The 15,316-nt window shown below is 34.5% G+C and overlaps 1 protein-coding gene across 1 annotated transcript; it reads right to left on the bottom strand.

The window, feature by feature from the left end:
* Window positions 1-6,150: 6,150 nt before the first annotated feature.
* LOC125682269 (failed axon connections homolog) lies at window positions 6,151-12,627 on the bottom strand. Its single transcript, XM_048922737.2, has 6 exons — window positions 12,389-12,627; window positions 12,071-12,194; window positions 11,508-11,710; window positions 6,922-7,118; window positions 6,531-6,647; window positions 6,151-6,352 (listed from the first exon to the last, which is right to left on the bottom strand). The coding sequence occupies exons 1-6, from the start codon at window positions 12,496-12,498 to the stop codon at window positions 6,249-6,251; spliced, it is 855 nt and encodes a 284-aa protein (XP_048778694.1). The 5' UTR covers window positions 12,499-12,627; the 3' UTR covers window positions 6,151-6,248.
* Between the last annotated feature and the right edge of the window lie 2,689 nt (window positions 12,628-15,316).

Genomic DNA, 15,316 nt, shown 5'->3' with positions numbered 1-15,316 from the left:
TTTATTTTTCACTAAGCTGTTAGTACTGAAGCGGCTTCATAGTATTGCATCAGCTAATGGTTTGTTGTACAGTCTCAATTTGGTGCACAGGGGCTAAGCCCGTTTTGGGCCCGAACTCTGTGATACCATAAATATAGAAAGGGGTCTAACTCTGACACAGATAAAAAACTAACCACTCGCTTCAAATGCCTAAAAAATCTTAAACTAGGTAAGCTATGCGTAGTTTGTCGTTTTCCTTGCATAGATTAATGTTTTAACTACTTGCATGCCAAATTTCAAGTCACTGGTTCTTAAAATAACAAAGATATACGTCATCGTTCTCTCGATTTCACTTGTTTATTTTTACTAGGACATTTACCGGTCCGGGTCACGGAGTCGTTTCTCGCCTATGACAGCAGCGAAATTCAGACTAGTATGGAAGATTTCGGACCTGTCAATTAAAATTTCACATCAATTATACGCTACTTACTTCCTCATATTTTAATAATGTTCTTCGTGTAGACGTTACACGACTTATTTTTCCTCAGCAACTGTTTTAATGAACGCACTAAATACCCGATAGACTTAAAATCTCAAATACCTTAAAACTGATCAAAACATTATTCTTGTGATATTGCACTTAGAGAAGGAAATTGAACATTATTTCTTGGCTTTTATAATTTTTTGTTTTTGTTTATTCTATTTCATTTAGATTATTATTACCCATTTTCCCCTTCTTTAAAGTTTTAGACAACAAACTAAAATCTCCAATGATATGTCAAGAGGCGTTCATGTAATTTCAGCTCTTCTGGCTCAGGGGTTTTTGAGAAGAAGATTTTTAAATGACTCCATCCTATTTTTACATATTTGTGATTACATGTATCTCCCCTTGGAAAGGGGCATGGGTCTTCATTTGAACAAACTTGAAAGCCCTTAACTCGAGGATGCTTATAATCGGGGCTGCGTTCAAGATTGTAGCTGCTAGGTATATTGAACGCACTGTATGAATTAACGCTTGTTGTCCCTACGTAGGGTTAGCCTAGCACATCGTTCAAGATCGTAGCGCTACCGAGCCCTACGTAGCCGCTACGATCTTGTTCGCTTGTTGGGGTTTAAGGAGACAGCCGAGCATCTGGTTGGAACGAGATTACTTCTCTGTGTATACGAGGTTGACTTGTAACGCCAGTCTTCACAAATGTAATGCATCGTATTCTGGGTAACTATTTCCATCTGTCCCAGAATTCTCGTGTCTTATTCATTTAAATTGTCTTGCATCAACAAAACATAAAAAATATACTATTTAACATAAAAAAACGGCAACATATACATGTACTAGTGTATCTTTATCATACGACAAGAGTTCCGAGCTCACTGAAAAATTTGAAAACTGGGAGTAACGGTTACTGTTATATACATATGTACTATTTCATCAAACAAATGAAAGGTGAAGATAACGAGCAGTGATCAGTCTCATAAATCTGACAAGAAATACAAAATAAAGAATGGGACAAACACGGACCTCTGGACATACCAGAGGTGGAATCGGGTGCCTTGGAGGAGTAAGCATCTGCGGTTGACCGGTCACACCCGCTGTGAGCACTATGTCTTCAGGTAAACGGAGTAATCCGTATTCAAATCAGTGTGCCAAGAACGGTTTTACAATCGGTATGAAACACGTCAGACAGCATATGACCGAATGATACAATGTATTGGCTAACTTTAAGCGAGACTTGAAACCCCTGGAACATCAACTTGTTTGTCAGTAGCCTGTCTCAATTTAAAAAGTCATCACAAGCAGTACAAGCTCTTACGTATCGAATCAGTTGAAAGATATAAACACCGTAATATAAGGTTTTCTAGATGGGCACACGCTTTCATTAATTTGCTATGCTACGGAACTTTACAAGAGATCCAAGTGTTTTTGTTTGATGTTTCCTTGTCTGTGTCGGCAAACATTAGTCACGAGATTATTTATGAAAACCTCTTGGAAATATTTATATAAATAATTGCTTTGCAACGAGATACAGCCATATTTTGTAGATTGTGTGCCATTCTATATTTTAATGCCCATGGCTAATTTATCTCAAGAGTACGCGAATATAATATTGCCAAACACTGTTTTCATTACAACTGCTGGAATTCTGGGTGTCGTTGGAAACATCATTGTAATTCTCTTGTACTGTTGTAAAGTCGCTGACAAGAATGGGAATCGGTACTTCATTCCCATCCTGGCCGCCACGGACTTGTTAGGATCGCTCTCAATGACAGTTTACAATGTAACGGATAATTATTTCTTTTTCAACTACCCGTCTGAGACATGCTGCAGGTTGCTTCATTTTTCGCTGATGTTCACTGGCTTTCTATCGGCATCTTTTCTTCTAATCATTGCCGTGCAGCGTTACAAAAAAGTGTGCCATGTACGTAGCAGCGAATTGACGTTGTTTTGCAGGAGGATTTCAGTTTGTTCCACAGTGGTAGCCTCAGCTGTCATCACGATTCCATGGCTTGCCCTGTCTGGAACTCCAACAATTTCAATACAATTTCAAGAACGAAACGTTTCTGGAAATATATGCAAGTACATTGACATGCACAATGTTCGTCGTTATCACCATTTGCTATTCGTGTATATGGGTTTCATTTGTGCGATAATGATGATCATTCTTGTTGTTCTTGTGGTTCTGTATGCCCTTATTGCACTAAGATTAAGAAAACTCTTCTACGTGACCGAGACAGAACGTGAGCCGCTGATCTGTGGGGATTCCGAAGGTACACATGCAGGCGTCCATTGTGGGTTTAATGTAATGTATGCCGTGATTGTCGTTGTTTACATCGTATCGTTCGTTCCAACAATTGTTCTGTTCGTTTTGGACTATTCTCATGTGAACTACTTAAACTTTCCTAAAAATGCCCTCATAACATGGACGATTTTTGGGCGGTTTTCAATTATCAACCATTTCATGAATCCTTTGATATATATATGCTTTGATGTAAAGTTTCGGAGGGCTTTTAGGCAATTATGTAACTGCAACAAGACCTTCCATTCAACTGAAATGTCCGTGCCGTCTTGAATTTCATATCCCGTTTCAGAATCAGCTAGACAGATGGGACCAGATATCATGGAGTTGTGCACGCACACTTCTATGTTACTATGCTGACTATCGCCGGACACACTGTTTTGGCAAAATTCACTTGATATGTCTATCAAAATTAACAAAATCTGATAAAGAATTCTGTTGTTACAAACAGTTCTGTATAAAACCGGATGTAGAAAATACCTGGAGAAGACTAATGTGTGTATGATGATAATAACCTGTTATTTCAAAGTTAATACAGCAAAACACGCTTATAATGAAATCACGCTTATTGCGAAGTGATAATTATAACGAAAATTGTATTGAATATTGCGAAGTTCGGTTATAACGAACATTTTTCTCTGGTTCTGGAGGTTCGCTATATTCATGTTTAACTGTTGGAAGACTGCTACTGTACACGTACGTTAGGGTAAGTGTAGCCACGTACATGTATACCATGCACAGAACCATAATTTTCTCAGCGAAGGGGGGGGGGGGGGTCCACCCAATCCAGGTGGTCCAGTCTATACTAGGGATTAACACTTAGTATTTATTAATTGTAGTACATAAAAATATTCAGATATAAGTACTTTCTTTCCGAGGCCATTTTTCCACGTTTGCAAATGACTCCAAAGTCGTGAAAGTTTGACTCCGGATCATTTTTCAACGGTCAGTCGTATAGAAAATATCATAAGTTCAGATCAATCCCACATATGACGAATTGACGCCCGTTGAATTTTTATTTCATAGCAAGGGCATCTGGAAAATCATGACACACGACATAGACCTTGTTGATTTCAAGGTCAATATTTACTGTCACATTAAAAACAAAGAATAAATGAATTTAAACCGATTTCTTTCTTCTCATATCGTGGAAAAAATGACACGGAATCACAATGAGAATTTCACAGGTCCAGGTAAAAGAATAAAGTACACTTACCATATAAATTTGGCCTATAAAAGAAATTAAAGTAGAAGATGACACATTTTTACCTATCGAAGTCATGTGGAGGGCAACACCCTCTCTAAATATACAAACGAAATAGCACCAAAACGTCACATAGTAAAATAACAAACTCCTGATTTTACTTGGATTGCTCTTTCTTAACCAAAACTTTCAAATTTTACTTACATCTGTCAATATTTTGATATGTGCACATATAGGGCGATGGATAATACTTGCGTATGTTAAAAGAAATACTTCGATTAATCAAAAGAGGACCTTTCATCAACCTCCTTCTCTGTGCGCATAGTGAAATTATAAAATCTGGCATTTGCAGGAAAATTTCCGCATCACACACATTTTATACTAAGATTACATATGTGCGCAACAATGATAAATTCAGTTGAGCATTATCTTTTGTGTAGTACAGATATGATATAAAGAAATATACATGTACCGGGGTAATCGCCTTTATGTGATCATTGTCATTCGAAATTTTCAATTGCATTCGTTGTTTTTATCTGCAATGATAGTGACAGATAATCAGCTGTATACAAATATCGCTTGTTCCATGACCCACGGTCAACATTATTTGTAGTTCGATAATAATCCTCAACCAACAGAAAAATGTTATATTTATATCAGTCATGTAAAAGTTCTTCTAAGTGACTCGGTGAACAGTCTTAATTTACAATGTTCGATCGTCATGGACAGGCTGGGACGAACTGGATGAAGGACTCACTTCCAACAGAAATCGATCATTTTTTTTTTACAAATCATCTTAAAATGAAGTTGATAAATTACCATGGACAGCAATGTTTTGGTGTATTTCCATAATAAGGTTTACATGCATATGTTATGAAAGGGGACTACATAGATCTAAATTATGACATCAGTATATAATTGGGGAAAGGCATACAAATACTGCACTATCATAAAATCAACAAATCTAATTTTTCTTTCATAACTATAGACATTTTAAAATATTGGAAATTGTAATATTGTATATATATAATTGCTTTTGGGGTCATTTTTCAACGTAGAGAAATGGCCCCGCATCATTTCTCTACAAGATTCAAATTCTATGCTTTTCTGTGTCTCCGCGTCTAACATTGGTGCATCATCAGATGACTAAAACATAGTCTGTATAGCGCTATATTGTTTTGAAGAGATACAGTAGTTATTTCATCAAACCTACAATATACAACATTTGTATGATTTTCGGCACATAAAGATGAAAAAATGCTGCGGCGGTTTGAAATGACAAGCTTAAAGTAATAAAGAACTAGGAATGAAACAGCGCTATTACTTGTGGTGGATATTTGCAAATTCAACAAAGTACCATAACTCCTGTAAAATTTGTCAAATCAAAATGATGACACTTTGTAATAATTTATGATCAATTACATATGGTGACTAACAATCCTACAAAATTTGAACGAAATCCGTTGAGCGGTTTCTGAGGAGTTGCGTCCACAAAGTCAAGTGGGACGAACGGACGCCGGTATTTCTATGTCCCCTTCCGCGTTGCGGGGGGGGGGATGAGTTGCTTGTCAATTTCTTGAAAGTAGTATTTGTAATATTCTTATTGTTTGTATATATAAGTGTCGTGCAAATACTTTCTCTTATAGAAAAGAAGTAACTTTCAATCTACAGTAAAACACAGTTATGGTGAACCTCCAGAGACAGCGAATTCATTATATCCAATAACATAATAAAGAACAAAAAAATTAATCTTTAAGTCATATCTCTTAAAAGAAGTAGTACTGCAATACTGAATATGATGGGGAGCGTGTTATCTTTCTGGTGTCATAATTTTGAATGTAGCCAAGTAAACCTGTTCAAATTGAAAATAACAGAGTTGTATCGGAATTCTTTGCACATATCACCCATCCCGCGGGGATCCAGGCTAGATAGAATAGGTCTTCAGTACCCCTTGCTTGTCGTAAAAGGTGACTATATGGGGCGGTCCTTTGGATGAGACTGCAAAAACCAAGGCCCCGTGACACAGCAGGTGTGGCACGTTTTAAAAATATTCCTCCCAGCTCAAAGGCAGTGAGCGCCGAGCATAGGCCTAAATTTTGTAGCCCTTCACCGGCAATGGTGACGTCTCCATATGAATGAAAAATTTTCGAGAGGGACTTTAAACAATATACAATCAATCAAATCACTTTATTTACAAAAGAACGACTGTCAATTCTGTGGCCAAATAGGACCCATATCATCTTTAGTTCTGTGGATTTGGAGACGTTGACTTAATTCGATGCTGTTTTTGTGCCTCCGTGTGTGATGCAGTCGTCCCAGTCAGGCCAAAACGTGGATTTCATTCTCTCGCAGTAATCACACAGACAAGGGAACTCTAATGAAAACAACATTAATAGCTTGCTAAAGTTCATGTTTTACATCATGCGAAATTAAACATCATGTGCACTAAATAATCATCTGAATCTCATTGAGATTCTAAGTGGAGATATTTATTTCCTTAACAATATACCACTTTACGAGTGATTGATGATACATGTGAAGTGAATGCGTACCTTTAATTGCTCTTTCGTTCTCTCCACCAAAAGATAGCCAGTACATTTGAGAAAGTAGACCAAATATGGCACAGTCTGCCTTACAAGGTTCCTCACCCATCAGAAATCTTTTATTACCTAATGTGTATTGGAAATGATATTCGCGCTAGAAAGTTTAACCCACTGAAGCATCACAATAATTGATAAAGATTCAGGATTTTGATCTTATTATTTTCCATGATCGATGGAAGCCAAAATTGAAAAATCACATTTTTAATTTATTCATCTTGATGCATGAAGCTCAAAAGCTGTGTGTAGATCGAGATTAAAGCTAACGTATATCGAACAAAGCTTTGACACCAAGGACTTGATACAAATATGGACCACACCAAGAAAAGCCCGTACACTGTACCTAGAAATGTGGCCAGACTTCTAAGGTCGTCCACCATTATACTGTAAACTTCGGATGGTGAATGAAGGCCTAGGCCCTGGGCCTTCGTCTTCTTTGTCAGTCCTTGTACTAGGAAATACCGCAGTAGACCGGGAATCCCGAGATATGTGTTGATTTTCTCTGCCCGCTCGTAAACCCAACGAAAAAAAGTCACTGCCCTGAAATTGTTGAAAGAAGTTATCTTTTAAAAATTTCACGAATTCCGTCAATAAAAGAGGAAATACACACTGTATGTGTCCAACCATTTCCCATATCATGGCTATGAAACAAGACTTTAAAATAAAAAAGTTGTGAACTCATTTTCATCTAATAATGCAAGAATTTTAAAATGCTACCTGATGTTTTGTCAAGTTTTCTGCTTTTCATATTTCATAAGTACACTAGTCATTATCCTTGTATACTATGCTTAACTTTAACATCTGAATAATGTCATTATGCAATATTTTCAGTACCCTGCCAAAATTCCAGCAAGTAAATTTGTCATTGTATTTTCTTATCAAGCTTTAAATTCCTTTGAAAATAAGCTTATATTAAAAGCGACACCATGCAGTAGGTTTAATGATATCTATGTTAAGAATTCTTCACCAATGTTTGTTTTTACCATATAAAACGGTCTCGATAGTTTGATAGTGAGGGCGCTCGCTCCGACACCGGGAGATCTGCATATCTCGAAATAAACTAAAGTCGAAACTTGGACTTAAGGCTGCTATTTCACTCAAATTCTGACAGATTTTTTCGAGCAATCCAGTTCGAATCTTGATCTCGGTGCCATGGCCAATTTTAAGACGTTAAGATAGGTAGTGAATGTTCCTTCGCTAAGCACCCGGTATTCACGGGTCTGTCGGATACGGAGGTCTCATATCACACTGGTACGGTCGTTATCCCCATGCTTAGATCAAAATTTGTAACACTTAACCTAAAGCTACACTGTAGTTACATCTCTACATAAGTGAAAATTTCTCAACTAGGACGAAAACCATCATACTAACAATATCTTATTGTACAGAATGTCTTACCAGTAGATATAGGGGAGGTAAATCATTATACTAACAATATCTTATACAGAATGTCTTACCAGTAGATATAGGGGAGGTAAATCATTATACTGACAATATCTTATTGTACAGAATGTCTTACCAGTAGATATAGGGGAGGTAAATCATTATACTAACAATATCTTATTGTACAGAATGTCTTACCAGTAGATATAGGGGAGGTAAATCATTATACTAACAATATCTTATACAGAATGTCTTACCAGTAGATATAGGGGAGGTAAATCATTATACTCACAATATCTTATTGTACAGAATGTCTTACCAGTAGATATAGGGGAGGTAAATCATTATACTCACAATATCTTATTGTACAGAATGTCTTACCAGTAGATATAGGGGAGGTAAATCATTATACTCACAATATCTTATTGTACAGAATGTCTTACCAGTAGATATAGGGGAGGTAAATCATTATACTCACAATATCTTATTGTACAGAATGTCTTACCAGTAGATATAGGGGAGGTAAATCATTATACTCACAATATCTTATACAGAACGTCTTACCAGTATATATAGGGGAGGTAAATCGTCATACTAACAATATCTTATACAGAACGTCTTATCAGTAGATATAGGGGAGGTAAATCGTCATACTAACAATATCTTATTCAGAATGTCAGTAGATATAGGGGAGGTAAATCGTCATACTAACAATATCTTATACAGAACGTCTTACCAGTAGATATAGGGGAGGTAAATCATTATACTCACAATATCTTATACAGAATGTCTTACCAGTATATATAGGGGAGGTAAATCGTCATACTAACAATATCTTATACAGAACGTCTTACCAGTAGATATAGGGGAGGTAAATCGTCATACTAACAATATCTTATTCAGAATGTCAGTAGATATAGGGGAGGTAAATCGTCATACTAACAATATCATATACAGAACGTCTTACCAGTAGATATAGGGGAGGTAAATCATTATACTCACAATATCTTATTCAGAATGTCAGTAGATATAGGGGAGGTAAATCGTCATACTCACAATATCTTATTCAGAATGTCTTACCAGTAGATATAGGGGAGGTAAATCATTATACTCACAATATCTTATACAGAACGTCTTACCAGTAGATATAGGGGAGGTAAATCGTCATACTAACAATATCTTATTCAGAATATCTTACCAGTAGATATAGGGGAGATAAATCGTCATACTCACAATATCTTATTCAGAATGTCTTACCAGTAGATATAGGGGAAGTAAATCATTATACTCACAATATCTTGTACAGAACGTCTTACCAGTATATATAGGGGAGGTAAATCGTCATACTAACAATATCTTATACAGAATGTCTTACCAGTAGATATAGGGGAGGTAAATCATTATACTCACAATATCTTATACAGAACGTCTTACCAGTAGATATAGGGGACGTAAATCGTCATACTCACAATATCTTATTGTACAGAATGTCAGTAGATATAGGGGAGGTAAATCGTCATACTAACAATATCTTATACAGAACGTCTTACCAGTAGATATAGGGGAGGTAAATCATTATACTAACAATATCTTATTCAGAATGTCAGTAGATATAGGGGAGGTAAATCATTATACTCACAATATCTTAAACAGAACGTCTTACCAGTAGATATAGGGGAGGTAAATCATTATACTAACAATATCTTATTCAGAATGTCAGTAGATATAGGGGAGGTAAATCATTATACTCACAATATCTTAAACAGAACGTCTTACCAGTAGATATAGGGGAGGTAAATCATTATACTAACAATATCTTATTCAGAATGTCAGTAGATATAGGGGAGGTAAATCATTATACTCACAATATCTTAAACAGAACGTCTTACCAGTAGATATAGGGGAGGTAAATCGTTATACTCACAATATCTTATTCAGAATGTCAGTAGATATAGGGGAGGTAAATCATTATACTCACAATATCTTATACAGAATGTTTTACCAGTAGGTGTAGTCTTCCATCATAGCCAAATATAATGTCATACCAATATATACAAATATAATGTCATACCAATATATACAAATATAATGTCATACCAATATATACAAATATAATGTCAGACCAATATATACAAATATAATGTCATACCAATATATACAAATATAATGTCATACCAATATATACAAATATAATGTCATACCATATACAAATATAATGTCATACCAATATATGCAAATATAATATCATACCAATATATACAAATATAATGTCATACCAATATATATATAAATATAATGTCATACCAATATATACAAATATAATGTCATACCAATATACACAAATATGTCAGACCAATATATACAAATATAATGTCAGACCAATATATACAAATATAATGTCAGACCAATATATACAAATATGTCAGACCAATATATACAAATATAATGTCATACCAATATATATACAAATATAATGTCATACCAATATATACAAATATAATGTCATACCAATATATACAAATATGTCAGACCAATATATACAAATATAATGTCAGACCAATATATACAAATATAATGTCAGACCAATATATACAAATATGTCAGACCAATATATACAAATATAATGTCAGACCAATAGATACAAATATAATGTCAGACCAATATATACAAATATAATGTCATACCAATAGATACAAATATAATGTCATACCAATAGATACAAATATAATGTCATACCAATAGATACAAATATAATGTCATACCAATATATACAAATATAATGTCAGACCAATATATACAAATATAATGTCATACCAATATATATACAAATATAATGCCATATCAATATATACAAATATAATGTCATACCAATATATACAAATATAATGTCATACCAATATATACAAATATAATGTCATACCAATATATATACAAATATAATGTCATACCAATATATATACAAATATAATGCCATACCAATATATACAAATATAATGTCATACCAATATATACAAATATAATGTCATACCAATATATACAAATATAATGTCATACCAATATATACAAATATAATGTCATACCAATCTATACAAATATAATGTCATACCAATATATACAAATATAATGTCATACCAATCTATACAAATATAATGTCATACCAATATATACAAATATAATGTCATACCAATCTATACAAATATAATGTCATACCAATCTATACAAATATAATGTCATACCAATAGATACAAATATAATGTCATACCAATATATACAAATATAATGTCATACCAATATATACAAATATAATGTCAGACCAATATATACAAATGTAATGTCATACCAATCTATACAAATATAATGTCATACCAATATATACAAATATAATGTCATACCAATATATACAAATGTATGTACCTACCATGAAGAATGTCTTATTGATAAATATGTTTTTAACATATATAATGTATAAGTAAGATGCATGTTCTTACCATACCATATATATAGAATGGCTTACCAAGAGATAGTTTACAAAATAGAATGTCTTACCAATAGGTATGTTCTTCAACCATAATTTGCATAGCATAGGCCATAGCCTTTTCTTCTTCGGTTAAATGTTTGTCAGGATCAACATCAAAGGCCTTGTTAATAAATTTTATAGAGAATTCTGAATCGGCAACTTTCATTCCATTGTATTCGATCCAAGTCAGTTTTCCCTTTGAACTTCTTCGTTGATAGCTATCGTGGACATTCTTAAAGAATTAAGGAATATCCATAATATTTCTTTATAGGTTTAATGATATACGCTTGACCAAAAGTGAAGGACCACTGTACTTTAAAATAAACATGCTTCGATTTTATTGTTTAATTTTGTTGTCTTATGGTGTATTATTTATAATCAAATTTGCAAACGTCTAAAGTTTAAGACAATTGAATTCTGGTACAATTTCTTAGTTAAGTTTCCGAAGTAGAAAAATGAATCATTCACATAAACAGGGTGGTCCTTAACCTTTGTCCAAGTGTACATTCCCAAGGTTGTCCAAATAAATAAGCAAATTGGTTGCATATGGTTTTATCTTTTCCTTATTAAAAAGTACATGCATTTTACACACCAAATACGGCACATTGTTCATTCGAAGGTACGTCTCCAATTTGACAGCAAAAGGCATGATACTCGGAGCAAACGGACCACGGCCGACTTGGTGATGGATGACAACATTCTTGGGATATTGTTTTCTAACCAAGACAACATACATGTACCAAAAGTAGAATTGGTGTTAACTTAAAATTAAGCTATATTTTCAATGATTACAACTGGATTCTGAGATATACTGAAATATTTCAAAGTAAACGGTAAATGAATGTTGTCATTTCACAATAATTGTGGTCTTGAACGCAGAAAAAGGAAAGAAGAAAACTCATCTGCTTACCTCGGTTTTCTCCTTCTCACAAACACTACAGTGATACAAATGATGACAAACCCACTGATTTCTTTGGAGTGGGATGAAATAATTTTTTTAATGGCTTCGATAAATAACATTTTCAGAGGATGTTGAATTCAAAAATTCAGATCACGAAATCTCAATCGCCCTCTGTAGTTCGTCGGGTCACATTTTAGACTGAACTGTGGTCATTGGTACATGACACAGAATAATTTCTCTCTATCTCTCTCTCTCTCTCTCTCTCTCTCTCTCTCTCTCTCCATAATATAATATCATTTATTGCATTGTACCTACTAAAATCTATCATACCCTTTTCTTCCACGGGCGCTTGACGTTACAAATAATAACATATACAAAAGTCACATGTTTACATTAATTGTTACAAGGTCCACTACCAGCCCGACATTTCGGATGCATGTCGTCGATTAACAGTCTAATTAGACCCTATTATTTCTGACCGGAATTCTAAACTATATTTATAACATAAACTCCGTTATGTAGATAAGATAGAGAACAGTTTATAAATGAATCTGGAATTTATTGTATAAAACGTCACAAATAAATTACAAAGTAACACAACATTTTCTTTGATACCACCAGAACGTTAGGTTACAGTAGTCGAAGTTGTTTGGTTTCAAGAAGTATGGACGTCAATCACAGTCAGTTTAGATTAGTTCGTGTGAATAACAGTCAGTTTAGATTAGTTCGTGTGAATCACAGTCAGTTTAGATTAATTCGTGTGAATCACAGTCAGTTTAGATTAGTTCGTATGAATCACAGTCAGTTTAGATTAATTCGTGTGAATCACAGTCAGTTTAGATTAGTTCGTGTGAATCACAGTCAGTTTAGATTAATTCGTGTGAATCACAGTCAGTTTAGATTAGTTCGTGTGAATCACAGTCAGTTTAGATTAATTCGTGTGAATCACAGTCAGTTTAGATTACTTCGTGTGAATCACAGTCAGTTTAGATTAGTTCGTGTGAATCACAGTCAGTTTAGATTAATTCGTGTGAATCACAGTCAGTTTAGATTAGTTCGTATGAATCACAGTCAGTTTAGATTAATTCGTGTGAATCACAGTCAGTTTAGATTAGTTCGTGTGAATCACAGTCAGTTTAGATTAGTTCGTGTGAATCAATCAGTTTAGATTAATTCGTGTGAATCACAGTCAGTTTAGATTAGTTCGTGTGAATCAATCAGTTTAGATTAATTCGTGTGAATCACAGTCAGTTTAGATTAATTCGTGTGAATCACAATCAGTTTAGATTAGTTCGTGTGAATCACAGTCAGTTTAGATTAATTCGTATGAATCACAGTCAGTTTAGATTAGTTCGTGTGAATCACAGTCAGTTTAGATTAATTCGTATGAATCACAGTCAGTTTAGATTAGTTCGTGTGAATCACAGTCAGTTTAGATTAATTCGTATGAATCACAGTCAGTTTAGATTAGTTCGTGTGAATCACAGTCAGTTTAGATTAATTCGTGTGAATTACTTCATGGTCCAGGGAAATTTTTTTAATGGTTTTTGATTACTGCGATTGATTATCAGTAGGCTTAATTATTGATTTTGATACAAACAGGCAGTTTTATGATTTGAACATATTTATTGTACAAGTGCATATTATACAAACGTTTTCAGCACAAGTTCTTTCAACTCATGGAGTTTTCACCCCAGTTTTAGATATGATACCAACCACCTTCCGTTCACCATGATGATCAACATGGTGACCCAGAAACAGGCTCGAATTTCTCGAAAAATCTCAAACTTAAAAATCCAGGCCATGATTCCTCCATGATCATGATTGTATACTATGCAGTTTAAATTCATGAAAAATTCCTCTCTTGTCGTAACTCTGAAAGACCGTATTTTACATTTAAGTGTGCATTTGAGATGGTCAGTTAATTACAGTAGGAATTTCGAATGGCGTAACGCGGATTGGTGTTTCACGACTAAGCCTAGCCGATCGTTTTGGTGTTTCACAACTAAGCCTAGTCGATCGTGTTGGTGTATATTTCTTATTTCAGATAATGACCTACCCGTTCTTTCTGAGATATCGATAAATTTTCTTGTATTATATTTATCTGATCGATGTCCCTGCTTCGATGCAGCATCAAACGTTATGATCTTTGATCTCCAAAAAACCTCATTGGAAAATGAAGATATTTAGTTTTGGTATATATTTATATTGCAAAGGAATACCACAAATACATAGTTGTTTGTTTCACAATATTTCGACATGAAAATTACAGAATATGAGGAAAATCAATAACAACAAAATTAGGGCTGTATGTGGCTGTTACCGACTAAGATGCATAAGACATGATGAAGTAAGGTGTGGGTTTTCGGTCTCTCGGTGGAAGAGAGGGACGTGTCACTCGTCGTCCTAGAACGACACTCCGTTGTAAACTTCCTGACGTGTTTACCTATTTTAAGAACGTTCTTGAGACCAAGAGTACCTTTTGAAATTTGTTAAATGCAGTATCTTTTACGATCGCAAATTTATGACAAATATATAAGTTGAAATGAAAAGTATACCTAATTTCCCATACAGACGGTAATATTTAGTACCATGACTTTTTGTGAAATATGTTCCTGATTGGTAGTGGATAAGTATTCCGAGTATATAGTATTTAATGAGGATTGCAGGAGAATGAGGGTGTTGTACGGAGTTATCACGTGGCGGAACAGCGTGGATGTCATCTAAGTCGCAATGTTCCTCGTGTTAAGTGTAAAGGTCGGGCAAGTTTGGCAGGAACACAGAGATGTTTATTTTAGTTTGAAGCTGACATGAATTCTTAAATGCGCCTGATTACGCAGCCTGATATACTGTACCCGATATATCCAAAATGTAGTTCATTTATTGTGTGCATCGACTAGGGCACATTTCTGATAGTAATGGTTTAGGAATGAAAAA

Source organism: Ostrea edulis, chromosome 2 (assembly GCF_947568905.1).
Source record: "Ostrea edulis chromosome 2, xbOstEdul1.1, whole genome shotgun sequence".
Classification (NCBI taxonomy): domain Eukaryota; kingdom Metazoa; phylum Mollusca; class Bivalvia; order Ostreida; family Ostreidae; genus Ostrea; species Ostrea edulis.
The sequence above is the reverse complement of the archived record's forward strand: the minus strand, read 5'-3'. Positions and strand labels throughout refer to the sequence as shown.